General features: G+C 35.5%; 1 protein-coding gene across 1 annotated transcript; it reads left to right on the top strand.

The window, feature by feature from the left end:
- The first annotated feature begins 506 nt into the window (after positions 1-506).
- Positions 507-14,644, top strand: LOC136718763 (protocadherin Fat 4). Its single transcript, XM_066696494.1, has 26 exons — positions 507-670; positions 1,279-1,347; positions 1,867-2,027; positions 2,391-2,435; positions 2,532-2,621; positions 3,131-3,220; positions 3,348-3,458; positions 4,408-4,521; positions 5,166-5,259; positions 5,427-5,539; positions 5,992-6,165; positions 6,668-6,796; positions 7,221-7,478; positions 8,062-8,160; positions 8,883-9,026; positions 9,320-9,564; positions 9,747-9,856; positions 9,941-10,066; positions 10,377-10,507; positions 10,786-10,977; positions 11,150-11,244; positions 11,594-11,749; positions 11,852-12,043; positions 12,433-12,519; positions 13,192-13,234; positions 13,779-14,644. Exons 1-26 carry the CDS (start codon positions 556-558, stop codon positions 13,857-13,859), a joined length of 3,264 nt encoding a protein of 1,087 aa, XP_066552591.1. The 5' UTR covers positions 507-555; the 3' UTR covers positions 13,860-14,644.
- The last annotated feature ends 207 nt before the right edge of the window (positions 14,645-14,851 follow it).

Genomic DNA, 14,851 nt, shown 5'->3' with positions numbered 1-14,851 from the left:
CTATAAGGAAACTTAAATAAGACAACTTTGAACTGTTGAGATTGTCTAAACAAATCCCAATATAGATAGTCCAAGTAACAATGTTTGAAGAGTTTCTGATGTAATCTGTTTAACTTTACCATCGTCACTATGTACACCTCCAATCTCAGATTTTATAAGTAGCTTAAAAAAATAAACAGGAATTTATAGAGACTTCAATGACTGGCACTGTCAGAAAATCATGTGACTAAGATGTATATATATATATATATATTCTAATTAATTAGAAATCATTATAAAGGGTCTGTCTTAAAAATTGGCACCTTATTTGATCTCCTCTCCAATTTCTCACATTATGTGGTTTGTATCCGTGGCTGTAAGATTATATAAAGGGATTGAAACTTTGAACTCTTCTAATCTCTTCTGACCTGGTATTGACGAGAAGTTGTAAAATGTAAGAACCAGTGAGATTACACAAAACAGGTGTGGTCCTTCCTTGACTACAATCTTAAAAAGTAGAATATCCATTATTTCATATTGAGGGCTCTGAACAGGGGCAGGTTCAAATAGGACCAGATGTTTACGAATTTGGTTGTGACAAACAATGGGAACATGGGGAACTTCTCACACTTTCTGTTTTTTGTGTTAATAGGACATTTATGTCCTTACAAAGCCAGAGGCACCTCTGTGGGTGAGTCTTTGTAATATGTATTGTTATTTATACTTTTCAAAGTATGTATGGCTGTCGAGAAGGAGTTTGTGTGGTTTCAGATAATAATGTAATTTGTCTGACCACATCAAGGACTATCAGGTCAGACACTGTAGGTAGTAACCCTAGTAACTTCAAATAACGTAAGTTAACAAGTCTTCTTTAGTGTTTATTACAGCTTTAAAAATATTTAAGTCTCTTGTCATGTGAAATCCAAAAATAATAAGCCTTGTTTTGTTTTGTTAGTTTGTACCCTTTTAATTTATTTATTTACCTCCAAAACATAATATAGGATGAATTAGAAGTAGGGTTACATGAATTACTTTCCACTGTAAATGATCAAAAGATAGTTATTCATTTATGTTATGATAATGAAATAAATGATAAATGACCAAACAAAACCCTATTCTGTCTGTTAATAATAATTTGTTGAAGACTTTGTACTTTTCATATTTCTTATTATGACTATTGTAATTATTATTATATCCCTAATGCAGTCAATAATGCAATAAAGCAGAAGTGGTAATCCGTTGTTTTTGCTTGAAAAACTGTTCCTTCATAATCCCCAGTATCTATTCTTAACATTGCAGGTACAACAAGAATTAATTGCCTTACAGGAGGCAATGCACAATTAGAAATTAAACCTGATGAATACAATGGTAAAGTATTCAGATGTCTATAATCTATTATTCTTTGAAACAAGATACAATGAAGAAGAAATAAGAAATAATTGAAGTTATACTTGATTTACTTTGTGTTTTTCATATTATGTGTGATCATCATAATCTGTATATTCCATATAGAAAAACAATCAGTGATAATCTATCACTCTCAGCAGCTGGAGAAGATTAATGTCCCTCAAACAAACCAACACAATTCTGATTTCACTGTACATAGCCATTAAAATCAACACTGAGTTTCTAATTGTGAATCAACTTCAAAACCTGACTAAAATCCACATTTGGGCTTCAGTGGATTTCCATTTGGTGTTAAATGATAAAAAGTCCTACCAACTTGTATCCAGAATAAGATTTAACAGATCACCGCCACATGTTAATACATTTGAACTGACTAAGCAATTTCAGTGTTAGAAATTAAACAGAACTGCACTAAACTAGATGAACAGACACAGATAGAGACGTATTCATGGGAATAAACTACTTTGTTTTCCTAAACAGGGATTATAGAGACAATCACAGATGTCCCAACTGACACAGGACTGGAAATTATCGATTCTTTTTTTTCTGGTCATGCAAAGTATGTGGAATTAGTGCACACTCCAGGATCTGCTGATGCAATTGTGCAAACCAAGGGGCCACTGGATGGAGACAAGATACAGGTGAACATCTGGGGGTCTGTGTGGATCTATGCTCTAGGCCAATGGGATCTTCTGTAAAATTACCATTGGAGGACAAGAGTTATTTTATAAGGCACAAATCTGTTGACACATGCCCAAAAAGAGCCAAGAAAGAAATAACAACACTGATAGAAACTGCATAGCGAAATGTAATAAACACAATAATGTGTTACTAATAAAAACAGAAATGAAACTTTATGTATGAATATTTATGTATTTAGTTTTGTGTTAAATTACTAGCATTTTAACTTCTTGTTTACTATATATTTCTGATATTCAGTTAAATCAGTTGTTGAACCTTCAGTTCAGGAATGTAAGTTAAATGCTTTTTCGTTTCTTCTTTAGCCTGGTGGGGAGCTTTATTATAATATTCGGTGTTTGAACACATTGGTAAGTATCATTATCCTAATTTAAATTAGTCACACATTTATTTATTAACCTTAATACGTATTTATCTATTAATCTTAATGTATCTTTTTCATTCAGGTTAATAACACTCGATTACTCACTATCCTCGACATTAATGATAATAATCCAGTTTTTGAGCAGAGGAATTATAATGTCAGTGTGTCTGAGGTAAGAATAACTTGTCTTTGAAGCTGCTGAAAATCAATCTGCTTCATATATATTTCATGTAATATCAAAATTCAGTTAATCGAACACAAATGACTGCACAGTTCACTACACAAGGAGCAGTTTAAACACTATCCACAACCTGTCAGTATTTCTCACAGTGTAAGAGACGGCTCTACCCGTATTGTGGCATTGCCCAAGCCAGACGTTTCTGCATCAAGAAACATTAGAGGTTCAGAATGGAAAGTTCATGGAAAACATTTTGACAAAGACGTAGTAGCAAACCACTATTTAATGGGAGCATTTTCCTTTCCAAACCTGTCCTGTTAGTATAATACAAATATTTTAATATTTTTTCCAATAAAAAGAACAGACCTTGCGTCCTATGCCTGCCGGGATCGGCTCCGGCTTCCCCGCTACCCTTGCCAGGATAAGCAGTTTCGAAAAATGTATGGATGGAAAAGAACGGAAAAACCTTCTGTTGATTTGTTTGCTTATTTATTTTATTTTAGACAATTTCAGTGGGATCGTCTATACTCAAAGTGACAGCTGTAGATCTTGACACCAGCTCAGAATTCAACAGCATAACATACACAGTTGTGGTAAGAAATCTTTCTGTTTCATTTATTTATTTGTTGGTTTCAAAACTAAACATTTGAAGGTTCCTTGGAGGAGTGGAGTAATATGACAGTCCTAATAGATGTATTTTATTCTCTCTCTAATTTAAAGCCCCCACACCCAAGTGAATTTGAGGTGAGAGTTGGTGATGGGAGCATCTTGCTGAAACAAACACTCAACTATAACCGAAACAGTTCATACAGTTTCACAGTAAAAGCACAGGTATGTTCACATGTACTGCATTTGTTATGTGAAGTGTTCTTATTTACTTGGTGCAGAAGATGAGGTATTGGATAGAAATTAGATTTAGCGTATAATTGGGGTCTAGGCCTAGATCACCTTCCTCTTCACTGGATGACCCTATAAAATGTCCTTGCTGAAATTCCCTACAGAATATATTCTGTATTATAATCACACAATGAATAATACGATTTAATTACATTGAAATGTAAAACATACAGTGTAAAATGCAATTCTTTAGGTTCTATTTACTAGAAGTATTTTTTGGGCCTACTGGTATTCTTTAATTAGTGTATCCCTGATACATAGAATTAATTTCAAAATAAAGTAGTAAGTTTGTTTTTTCTTGGATTCAACTTGACCCAGTCTACTAACTGCCTAAATACAGGTATTATACTTAAATCATGTTAAGAAATACATAAACAAAATAAAATGTACCACAGTGAGCAGCCATGACAGTTTTCAGTCAGGCCTGATCAATGGATACTTAAGGCACCTGGAATTTTGCACAGAAACAAATTAATAAGGAATGCATACTCTGGGAAACAATGCCAGATTTGTGTCAAAGTAATGATACGTGGCTGATAGAGGGCAGTATAGAGAAGGTATCCGGTAACCATTTTAAAATATAGGTACTTTCATTTACCCAACAATTTGTTTTAATATAGCTGTGGGAAAAGCTGTAAGGTATGGGTAGATGGATTTAATCTCCCAAAAGAACCTTCAGGATTTAAAATGCACTGTTTAAAACTCAAAGTCAGAGCTTCTGACATTTTCAGAGCAGCATCTAGTTTTTGCAGAATCCCACCGATCCTTAGTGAAAACAACAACATGCGCCTGCTCAGTGTGGAAAGACGCAAGACGAGGGATGACTATACTCATCTTTATTGTGTCATTTAATTTTCATCATTGCTGTCTGCTTTGTTTATAGGACAAGGATGGGAATTCTGATCAAACAGATGTGCTCATCACAGTTGAAGATTTTGATAACATGAGCCCCTACTTTTTACACAGCCTTTACGATGCGGTCATTCCTGAACATAAGGTGAGTTAGTACTTCATTTAGCACATATCGTCCTTCTTAACCTTTTTGTGTAATCTTTTGTAGAAATTTAAGTTCAATAGAGTTTTACATTATCAAGGATCCTCTTCTAGGAAGGAAACTTCACAAGCTAAACAAATTGTTACTTGGTTTAACTCTGTGGCACACATTATGAAAACAGGATTGGGGAAATATTTTTCATTTAAATGGGTCTATATTTGAGAAAAAAACTAAAACAAACAAAATCACACGTGTCCTGGAATTGACTGTGCAATTGCCGAACCATTTATATTACATCACTTTACACATTCACAATCATCTCTACTTTGAAAACCTTTGAACCCAAGCTGCCACAAATGAAATGCCACAAAGTAACCCTCACCAATAAAGTGCCTACCATTGGTTAATATTAGACTGTTTAGAGCTACCTTGTAGAATTGAAGCCTTTTCATGTGTATTATGATTATTTATGCAGAAAAACCTGGATTTTCATCCACGGGTTACAATACAATGGAGAGTTGAGTGTCTATTGTTTCTGCATGTTGATACTGTATCATTATTTCACAATGTAACTATTCCAAAAACAAAAATATAATTTAACCTGACTTGACATAATGCTCTTTTCTCGCTCTTTTTTATTTTTAAAGACGGGCATTATCCCTACTATCCTGCCAGACCCAATTGAAGCAAGAGATGGGGATTTGGGATTAAATACGCCTATTGACTACAGGATAAATGCAGGTACATTCAACTTCTGTTCACACTTGACTTTAGTGTTTGATAATCAGGACAAAATGGTTAAAATAAAGAAAAACAATACTAAAAGTGAGAGCTTTTTTTTAAATCTATTTTGTTCTGTTCTTGTGAATAATTGATTACTGTAACAAATGTGTCTGTCTGTACCTCAGTGAGGCCCGCTAATTACACGGACTTCTTCACCATCGATACGGGCAGCGGGATCCTCTCGGTGGTCTCGGAATTAGACAGAGAGATTGTCGAAAGTGTCACTATCAATATTCGGGTAAGACCTCTGCATATTCACAACATAGCCCAGTATTTTTATGTGTTTTTTTAATTAATAAGTGAACTGTAGTAAATGTTAATTCTGTACATATCTGCAGCTTAAGGTCAGACAAGGTCAATTACCAATAAATGTAACCATGAAAATAATTGCTTGTTGATAGCATCTGCAGATTAAAGGACCGTAGTTTAGTAACACAGCAATAAGATCCAGCAGTTAGCAAAAATAACATATTTCACAGTATAGGTTTAAAACTAAATATTTCAAATCATAGTTTTAAATTAGTATTTTCCCTCGGTTGGGGTTCTTCCTTGAAAAACAGTTTTGTCAATATATGGACTGTTCCAGTACATATTTGAAATCTCATGTGCCACACTTCAGGGACTGGACTGTAGAGAATATTATACAGTGTGTGGATGAAGTCTGATTTTTCTCTCTCTTTTTGTCGGAAGGCATCACAACGGGACGATGCCCTAAAGACGGCTGATGCCACAGTGGTCATTAAAATAGAGGATGTGAATGACAACGAGCCAACATTTGACCAAACTTCCTACACCGTCTCCATTCCCGAAAACTGCCCCAATGACACAACCATCCTCAGAGTGATCGTGACGGACCTTGATCAAGTGAGACGTGTTTCATTGGTTTATTAGCCAGAGAAATAACATTGAAGTGTATAACGATAACTGGCGAGCTTCTCTCTCTGTTGCAACTGGACACTCATATACAGTAATTACCTACTCACTGTTGACAGTCAACAGACCAGTAACCAATTTCTATTGACACATTTTCATTTAAAACTACTTATATCCCAGTAAACATAAAAATATACACAGCATTTGAATTGTATGTCTTAGGTATTAAGACCTGATTATTTAACTTTCCTGAGCTTAAACATAATTATTTGAGTAGAATATTGTTGTCTGCACCATCCACTGACATTCAGAGAACTTTAGCACATCAAAGTGTATAAAAGTAATTTCCCTTAAAAATATATCAATTTTTCAAAGACAATATACATATAGTGTATTAATGGTTTTCAAATACATTTGTTTTCCAAGACTTCTTTCTGATTTATCTTGGAATATGTCTTGCTTAAATGACACATTGTTCACTTTCATTTTGCAGGGTGGTTTCCATGGAGAGCTGAGAATCATTCCAGACTCGTCCCCTTTCACAGTTACTGATGATGGAAGCATTAAAGTGAAGGATTCTTCTATTCTGGACAGAGAAATCACACCACACTTTTCTCTTAAGGTAGAGAGAGGTTAAAATTATATATGACTTTGATATGATTACTCAGTATTTGATTTTGTTTCCATTTGTTGGCTGATGGAAATATGTTTGAAAAAAAGCTTTGTTTTACAGGTTATACATTCACATGTTCTCTGTACCTTCCTCACTTTGTAGCTTATAAACTACTATCACCAGCACTGCTCTTCAACACTAGCTAGCAGAGAAGATAATATCACAAATACCAATGTATAGTGTTCATTGTTCAAACTTCTATAAACTTGTAACTGATTTGCCAGCCTACTGTATCCTGCTGTTTTTCTTTACATGTTCAATTGGTCCTTTCTTGTGTGCAATACCACTCTGCAATACTGAAGCACACCTGTACCCTGTTAGATACTTATAGTTTGACCGACCGTGTTCAAACCTGGTTTTGTTTCCTGTACAGGTGGAGGCAGTCGACACAGAGACTAATGGCTTGAGTGCTACTGCTGTGGTGAACATCACAATCCTGGATATCAATGACAATAACCCCCAGTTCAAAACACTTCCCCAAAACATCTCAATTCCAGAAGGAGATTACACCCCAGACTCGCCTGGGGAAATAACCCAAATTATTGCAACAGACTCTGATGCCGGTGAAAATGGGAATGTTACACTGTCAATACTGTCTGCAGACCCAAATGCACTGTTTCACTTTCAGGAGGTTAGTACAAATTATGAGTCCTTCCCTTCATTCAGGGTTTGGTGTTTTCATAAAATGAAATATTGTATATGTTTTTGATCTGTTTTAAGTTTAATTATCAATAATCAAGGTGTTTTTTTTACTTGTTTCTTTAGATCACTTCTGTTCTAAATCTAAATGAGATTGGGGTGAATCCATATGTTGCAATATTTTCCTCTCCTCTGAGCATTGTTCCTGTTTAATAAACACCTGCCTTATTCTCATTATTTATCATTTTACAGTACCACAGCATATTTTCAATCCTAACATATAAGGAAGCATATAGTGGACTTTATTGAAATACTAATTCAAAATGGAAAAAGAAAATGCAATCCCACAACTGCATATTAATTTTCCATGTATGCATGCATTTTTTGTGCCCAAATATGCAATACTCATTTGCATATACCAGTACACACATTCGTTGACAATATTAAAATATTAATGCAAAAGCCTATATATATATATATATATATATATATATATAATAAAAAACCTAGTAGTCAATTGTTTTGCTCTAAAACATAATGGTCTGATGTTGTTTGTGCTTTTGTTGTTTTTAAAGGATGGGACATTAATTGCTACAGGACGTTTGGATAGAGAGTCTAAGGATCTGTATGAGCTGGTGATTGTGGCCTCAGATAATGGGATACCACAAAGAACGGTAACATTTTTCTTTATTTTTTAAGTGTAAACATTAGGTGATTGATTATCGTAGTTTACGTAATTAACTGATCAATAGCATATACGAGAAAAATATGTGGAAAAACACTGAAATTCTTTATGAGTTCTGCTCATGAATGGGTCTCCATACTCAGCATGGAATCAAAGGTGACATGGTCTCGAAATCCACCATAATATGGCAAGCCAAGTTATCGTTTAGAGATATCTCCAATTGCATTTCAAGATATCATTAAATATATAAAGATATATTTCAATAATTTGCAGATCTCTCTAGACTAGTGGTTCTCAAACCTGTCCTGGAGTACCACCTACCCTGCTGGTTTTTGTTCCAACCGAGCTCTCAATTATTTAATTGAACCCTTAATTGAAGTAATTAGATTACATTTGACTCTTTAGACTGTGTAACTGATAACAAGGTGGTTCCTCAACAAATTTCTTACACAATTTTCAACTTAAAACCCCTCCTGTTAAAAATAATTAAAAGGCTCTGATTAAAGACATTATTAGTTAAATTAAGGGTTCAATTAAATAATTGAGAGCGCAGCTGGAACAAACACCAGCAGGGTAGGAGGTACTCCAGGACAGGTTTAGAACCACTGCTCTATTTTTTTAGTGTGGCATTTATATATTTTTAAACTATTTGCAATGAAGTGTGGAAAGCACCCTGGACTGTGTGTGATCAGTATTGATGTTTATTGACAGGCTGCAATAGATCTCACTATTTCAGTGCTGGATGTGAATGACAACCCACCAGTCTTCACCAAAAGCAATTACACCGCCAGTCTGAACCTGACGTCTCCTGCAAGAACCTTTGTCACTTCAGTTTCTGCTACTGACCAAGACTCGGTAAAATCCACAACAGCTGCTCAGTAACATCTGTATTGCGTTTTTAAACTGAATTTCTTTAGACCTTTGCATATTTAAAGAATGTCTCAAACTCATAATTTGATTGCATATTCTTTACCAGTGAAATAACAAATACATGACTTTACATTACTTTTTTGCCATATGTATAGTATAAACAACTTATGGATTTTTAGTTAAAGATTTCTGTATTTGCATGGTAGGCTATGAATGTAATTAATACAGGATTTCAGGCTGAATACGGGGCTTTGAGGTGCCATTCATTTCTCCCTCAGGGAAGTAATGCTGTTGTGGAGTACTACATGCTGGATGAGGATCCCGATAGTAAATATTTTACAATCGAAGACCCGTGCAAGGGAGCTATACTGACGAAGCAGAGCCTCCACCGGCCTGGGTCGTACAGGTTCTCTGTGGAAGCTAGAGACCGGGGCGACCCCCCCCTGAACAGCACAGCCTCCGTGTTTGTGGACATCATAGGCAACGGGCCGTTCATGCCGGAGTTCAATTCCTCTGAAATCAGGTGACATTTAATGGGCACTGCTGTATACATTAGCTGGTTTTTAATACATTTGCTAATGGGATTAATTTGAAACTGAGAGATCTGCTGTCTGTCTGAGGCTCTGTCTGTTATTCTCATTGACTCAAAGAGAGCTTTTTAAAACCAAAACACATTTTTAATCAGTGTATTCCTGTTTCCTACAGTGAACGTGTTGAGGAGAACACAGGGTCTGGGCACCTTGTGTACACTTTTTCTGTACTGGATACACCTGGAGTGAGTGTCAACTACAGCATAATAAATGGAAACGAATTGGGTGAGTCTCTAACAGTTTCTGTAGCGGCCCTGTCACTGAACTGTGTTTTTACAGAAACCCTGAATTGGTCTCTCCTGTCCACAGATCATTTCCGGTTGGATGCAAGCACCGGTAAACTGTACACCACAATCAATCTGGACTTCGAGCAGCTGTCAAAGTACATCATCACTGTTGAGGCCATAGGATTCCCCTCTACCAAGTCTTCACCAGGTATTCTAGTGCTCAAATTAAGATGCTTCCTATTTTATTAGGGCTACTAAGGGAAGTAGACTCCATACTGGAGTAAAACATTGAAGAACTCCTAAAACAAGAGCAAAGCAAAAATATTGTAATGACCAATAGCACTCAGTTCTTACACTGAGAAATAAAGGTAATTCAAATAAATCTAAAAAATCCACAATTCCTCTGGATATTACCAAGGACAGTGACACTCATAAATATTACCAATCTCTAATGCTTACTCATATATATATATATATATATATATATATATATATAAATACAATTATTTTATATTAAGCTGCCAAAAACATTGCAAGATTGACCATTGTGGTTGAGGATGTGAACGAAGCACCTGAATTCAGCAGCCCCAGCTATTCTGCAAGGATTTTCAAAGTGTCTCCATACAAGACTCCAGTGGTGAAAGTGAAGGTAAGTGTAGAGGGTTTATTGGTCTGTCTGGTCAGGTGGTTAAAATGAGGTGATGCTCAAGGGTGAACAGCAGCAGTGAATAAAATAATGTCTAGAACCTCTGCAGAAAGTTTAATTAACATAATTGTGAATTTCAAGATGATCCCAATAATTATACCAGGCAAAACCATATTGAATTTCAACACAGGCCATAGAGGATTATGTACCATTTGTCCTCTCTAAATTACAAGTAAACCAATGAAACAATGTGTGTGTAATGTTTTGAACTCTTATTCTAGGCCACAGATCCAGACAGCGGAGAGAAAGGACTTCTGGTGTATAGTTTGAATGAACCTAAAAGCAAGGAGTTTGATGTTGACAGCTCCACTGGGCAAGTTTATGTGGTGTCCTTAAAGAGTGGGACGTTCACTTTCCAAGTGAATGCTACTGACCTCGAGGGAAAGGGATTGTCAGCTGTAACAAGTGTGGAAGTAAGTGCCCTGAATGTACTGGAGACTGAATGCATGTCAGAGGAAGGGAACCTGCAGTTTTTGGAGCTGAAGTGATTTTAGTTTAACTGCAAACATTTTAAAGATACAAGAACACACGGTCTGAAGTAGGGTGTGTGTCTGTGAGTGACAGTTACTGTTGTGTTTTTTCCAGGTGATTGTGGAAGAGAGCTCTTACAATGATGTGGTGGTTATTTCAATCAATGTAGCTGTCCCGAAGGTGGAAAAGAAGATTTCTGAAGTGCAAAAGTAAGAGGGGAGAAAATCCAGGAACTCCAACCCCACACCCTGCCCTGTATACATATATTTAAGCAATCTTTGTTCTCCTTTTCTTTGACAAAGGAACCAAAGCTACATTATTTAACTTTACTGATAAAATAATTAAAATTATGCACACTTACAGAAAACATTCAAATGAGTGATTGCCCAATTTCATAATAATAAAAAAAGATGGATGGATGGATGGATGTGTTTTATTGAATGAGCTTTACACAGTCCCAGATTGAAAGTCAGGCTATCCTGGAGCAGCTTGTTTTTAATGTTTTAAATTTTAAATACAATTCCTAAACAGCATTATGTTTGACTTTGTTTATGCCAGGGCTCTGGGAGAATCATTGGCCTGGAATATACACATTATCGAGGTCAACGGCATCAGTCGTCAAACAAGATCCACAGAAAGCAGTGAAGAGAGCTACATCAGTATCATAGCCTCCAACACTGACTACAAAATCATATCCGCAGTTGAAGTGAAACGGCAAGTTTTTTTTTTTGTTTTTTTTTAAAGGGGTAGATTTGTTGTTTTTGTTTTTACATGGTTATGGATGCTAATGATATACTCTCTTTTTCATTTTTATAGAAAATTACAAGCAACAAATGAGAACATCAATAATGATCTCAAAGCTATATTTGGAGATGGTGTTTCTTTTTCAGTGAAAGACAATTTGAATGAGGCTCCGCAACAGGACCCAACAGTAGTCATTGTTTTGAGTGTGTTGCTGGCCGTGACTGTCATAAGCTTCCTCGTGTTTGTGGTGATAAACATACTAAGGTAACTTTACATTCCTGTGGTATGTATTGCTGAAGGACCATTTATGAACTCATGAATATATGAGGATTTTTGTCCTCAGGATGTATATTGGGATTTTGGTCAAAAAGTACCCAAAATCGAAATTTTCACCCTGAGGACAAAATGAGAATGTATAAGAAAATCTGAATGATTGATTACATGCAGAGTCATGGTAACTTTATTTTGAGTTTTATAGTATGGTATATTACTAATAATTTCACAGATTTTTCCAATCATCTATATTTACTAAAATGGATGGGTCACGGTCAGAAATCTGATTGACCAATAGTGAAGAGTTTGTATTATGACATCAAACAAACAAATCTCAACATTAACACAGAGAGCTTATATTGGTTTCCATTCCTTTGCAGGAACAGAAAGCTGAAAAGTCACTCTGAAAATTCAGATAAAGCTAGTTTATGTAGTTCTGATACTGGAAACAAGAAGCAGACATTCAGGTGAGTGCTCCCATTCGTAACTGGATCACATGTTTCTTAAACATACAGTTGGTTATAATTTCCAGTGTCCCACAGCGTTAGAGCAGGAGCATTTGTTATAAGTTAATAGGTTGTGTGAAGGGTGTCTGCTGTTTGTATTGTGTAGTTCAGGCGAGAGGACCACGAAGCCAAGCTGGCTGCACAGACTGCACCAAATGACATCTCCTACAATAAGAGACCCTTCATACAATCTATTAACTTATTATAAATCACACACATCAGGATGAGACATGTATATCTTTTTTTGGTTTATTAATTTATTAATTTAATCAACCCCCTTTCTCTCCGTCTAAAAATGGGTTGGTCCTGGATCTGTTGTAACTGACCTACAGTAGCTGATCTGCGTTAAACTGGTTAAACATGGCAAAACAATTAAAAACAGATGTACATCCTGTGACATTTGTCCCACGTGTCCTGAAATGTCGCTGGTAACATTTTAAAATCCTCATCATCCAATCAACAGGATGACATTCATACACACAGACATTTATATGAGATAAGAGGTATAGGAATGTGTGGCCGGTTTCTCGTATGTGATTTATAATATATTGTATTAAAAGGTTTTGAATCTGGCACTGCTCTTATGGTTGTTACTGTGGTTCCATGAGTTCAATCACTTCTTCTTTTCTTCAGTAACAGTGTGGGAATGACTGATATCTTTACAAGCCAGAAGCAGGTAGGAGACTAATATTACTGTATTCTTAATCTTTCTTATATATAGAGTTCCATGTTAAAAATACTATATTGTTATGTTTTAGAATAACAAAAAGCAAAGTTTTACTGAGGCTTTAGGCCTAACTTCCTTTCCATCACAGATCAATGTACTTGTTTTCAGTGCTAAAATTAAGTGAATTTGAAGCTTTGACCTCTTGTAACTTCATCCTCTGGAATATAAGAACTGCCAGTTGTTAATTAACTCAGTTCACAGCTATGACTCTCTGAGACGGGAGAAAAAACACAAAATAGGACAGAGACTTGAATCTGTATTCAAAGACACCTCGATTCTGAGAGCCGCACTCCTCTTCTTGTGTGCGTGTGATACAAATAAATTGAATCTGAATCTGTGACCTCCATGCAGTGGGGTTTTCACTTCCACAATAAACACAAGTACATAAACAGTTACATTGGAAAACAGTAAAGTTAGTGAGGAGCTCGGGTAGGTGTGCCTGTTCTGTGGGAAATGATTGTATATACATTAACACTGCTATCTGAAATTGCAGAGTGATACTGTGCCAGAGCAGTTTCCCCCAGCACAAAGACGGAACTCCAAAGAAACAGTCCCGAATTTCAGTGAAGATTAAATAAATTCAACAGGCCACAATACACCCCTTTGAACCCTGCTCTTTCACCTTGGGAGAGGCCTCGCTGGTTTGTCTTTAAATCGCATAAACAGCATAAGCATAAACAGTACAACTATTTATAAATATGATGTGCCACACTTGTATAATACAATGTAGCATGATACATGTTATATGTAAAGTATTTGTTTTTTGACTTGATATTAAATATAGTTTATCGCCTAGAATTTGTCCTGATGTTTAAGAAGTACAGTATATAATCAAGTTTTTATCATGTCACAAGATGTTTTTGATATTCATGGTGTATTGTGTGGACTATCAGTTGTAGAAATATATACAATCTCACAAACAATAACTGAAGGCTTGCCAATGGATTATAGCATTGTATATTTGCTACAGGTTATGTAGTATAGTTATTTAAATAATCAATCTTCCACACTTCTGTTTGATGTTGTACATTTTGTTTATTAATGATCTATTCTCTGAAAATAATCAGTAAATAGTTTTGTTAGAGCTGTAAGAAACTCATTTGAAAGAATAAGTCATCCCTCTATTTGTTTATTTACAACTATTTCTGTGACATTTTACAGAAAAGGTGCATCTGGTAATCATGTGTTGATTTTTATATCCCTTGAGAAGAGTGGACAGACTGCTGCCACTCTTATATTTTTAATATTTCCTTATTTGAAATATATATGTTTTTATTTTAAAATAAATTTAAAAATTTTGTTCTTAAATATTTGGATTACCAAGAACTTCTAAAAATAAACAAACCAATATTAAACCAATGCAATGGTTCTTTACTTTCATGCTCAATTGCAGAAAATGTACCTATGATTATCTTGGCTGTCAATGAAAAATCTGTTTCCTGCCCTGCGATTCTGCAGCAGCGGTACATATGGAGCGCCGTTTGTGCCAAAATTGTTCGTCCATCAATTTGGTAGTTCATTGGCAAATTCATTGGGAAATTCGTGAAATTAGCCATTCAGCCGGCA

This window comes from Amia ocellicauda, chromosome 23 (assembly GCF_036373705.1).
Source record: "Amia ocellicauda isolate fAmiCal2 chromosome 23, fAmiCal2.hap1, whole genome shotgun sequence".
NCBI classification, from domain to species: domain Eukaryota; kingdom Metazoa; phylum Chordata; class Actinopteri; order Amiiformes; family Amiidae; genus Amia; species Amia ocellicauda.
This window is presented reverse-complemented; position numbering and strand designations above follow the sequence as displayed.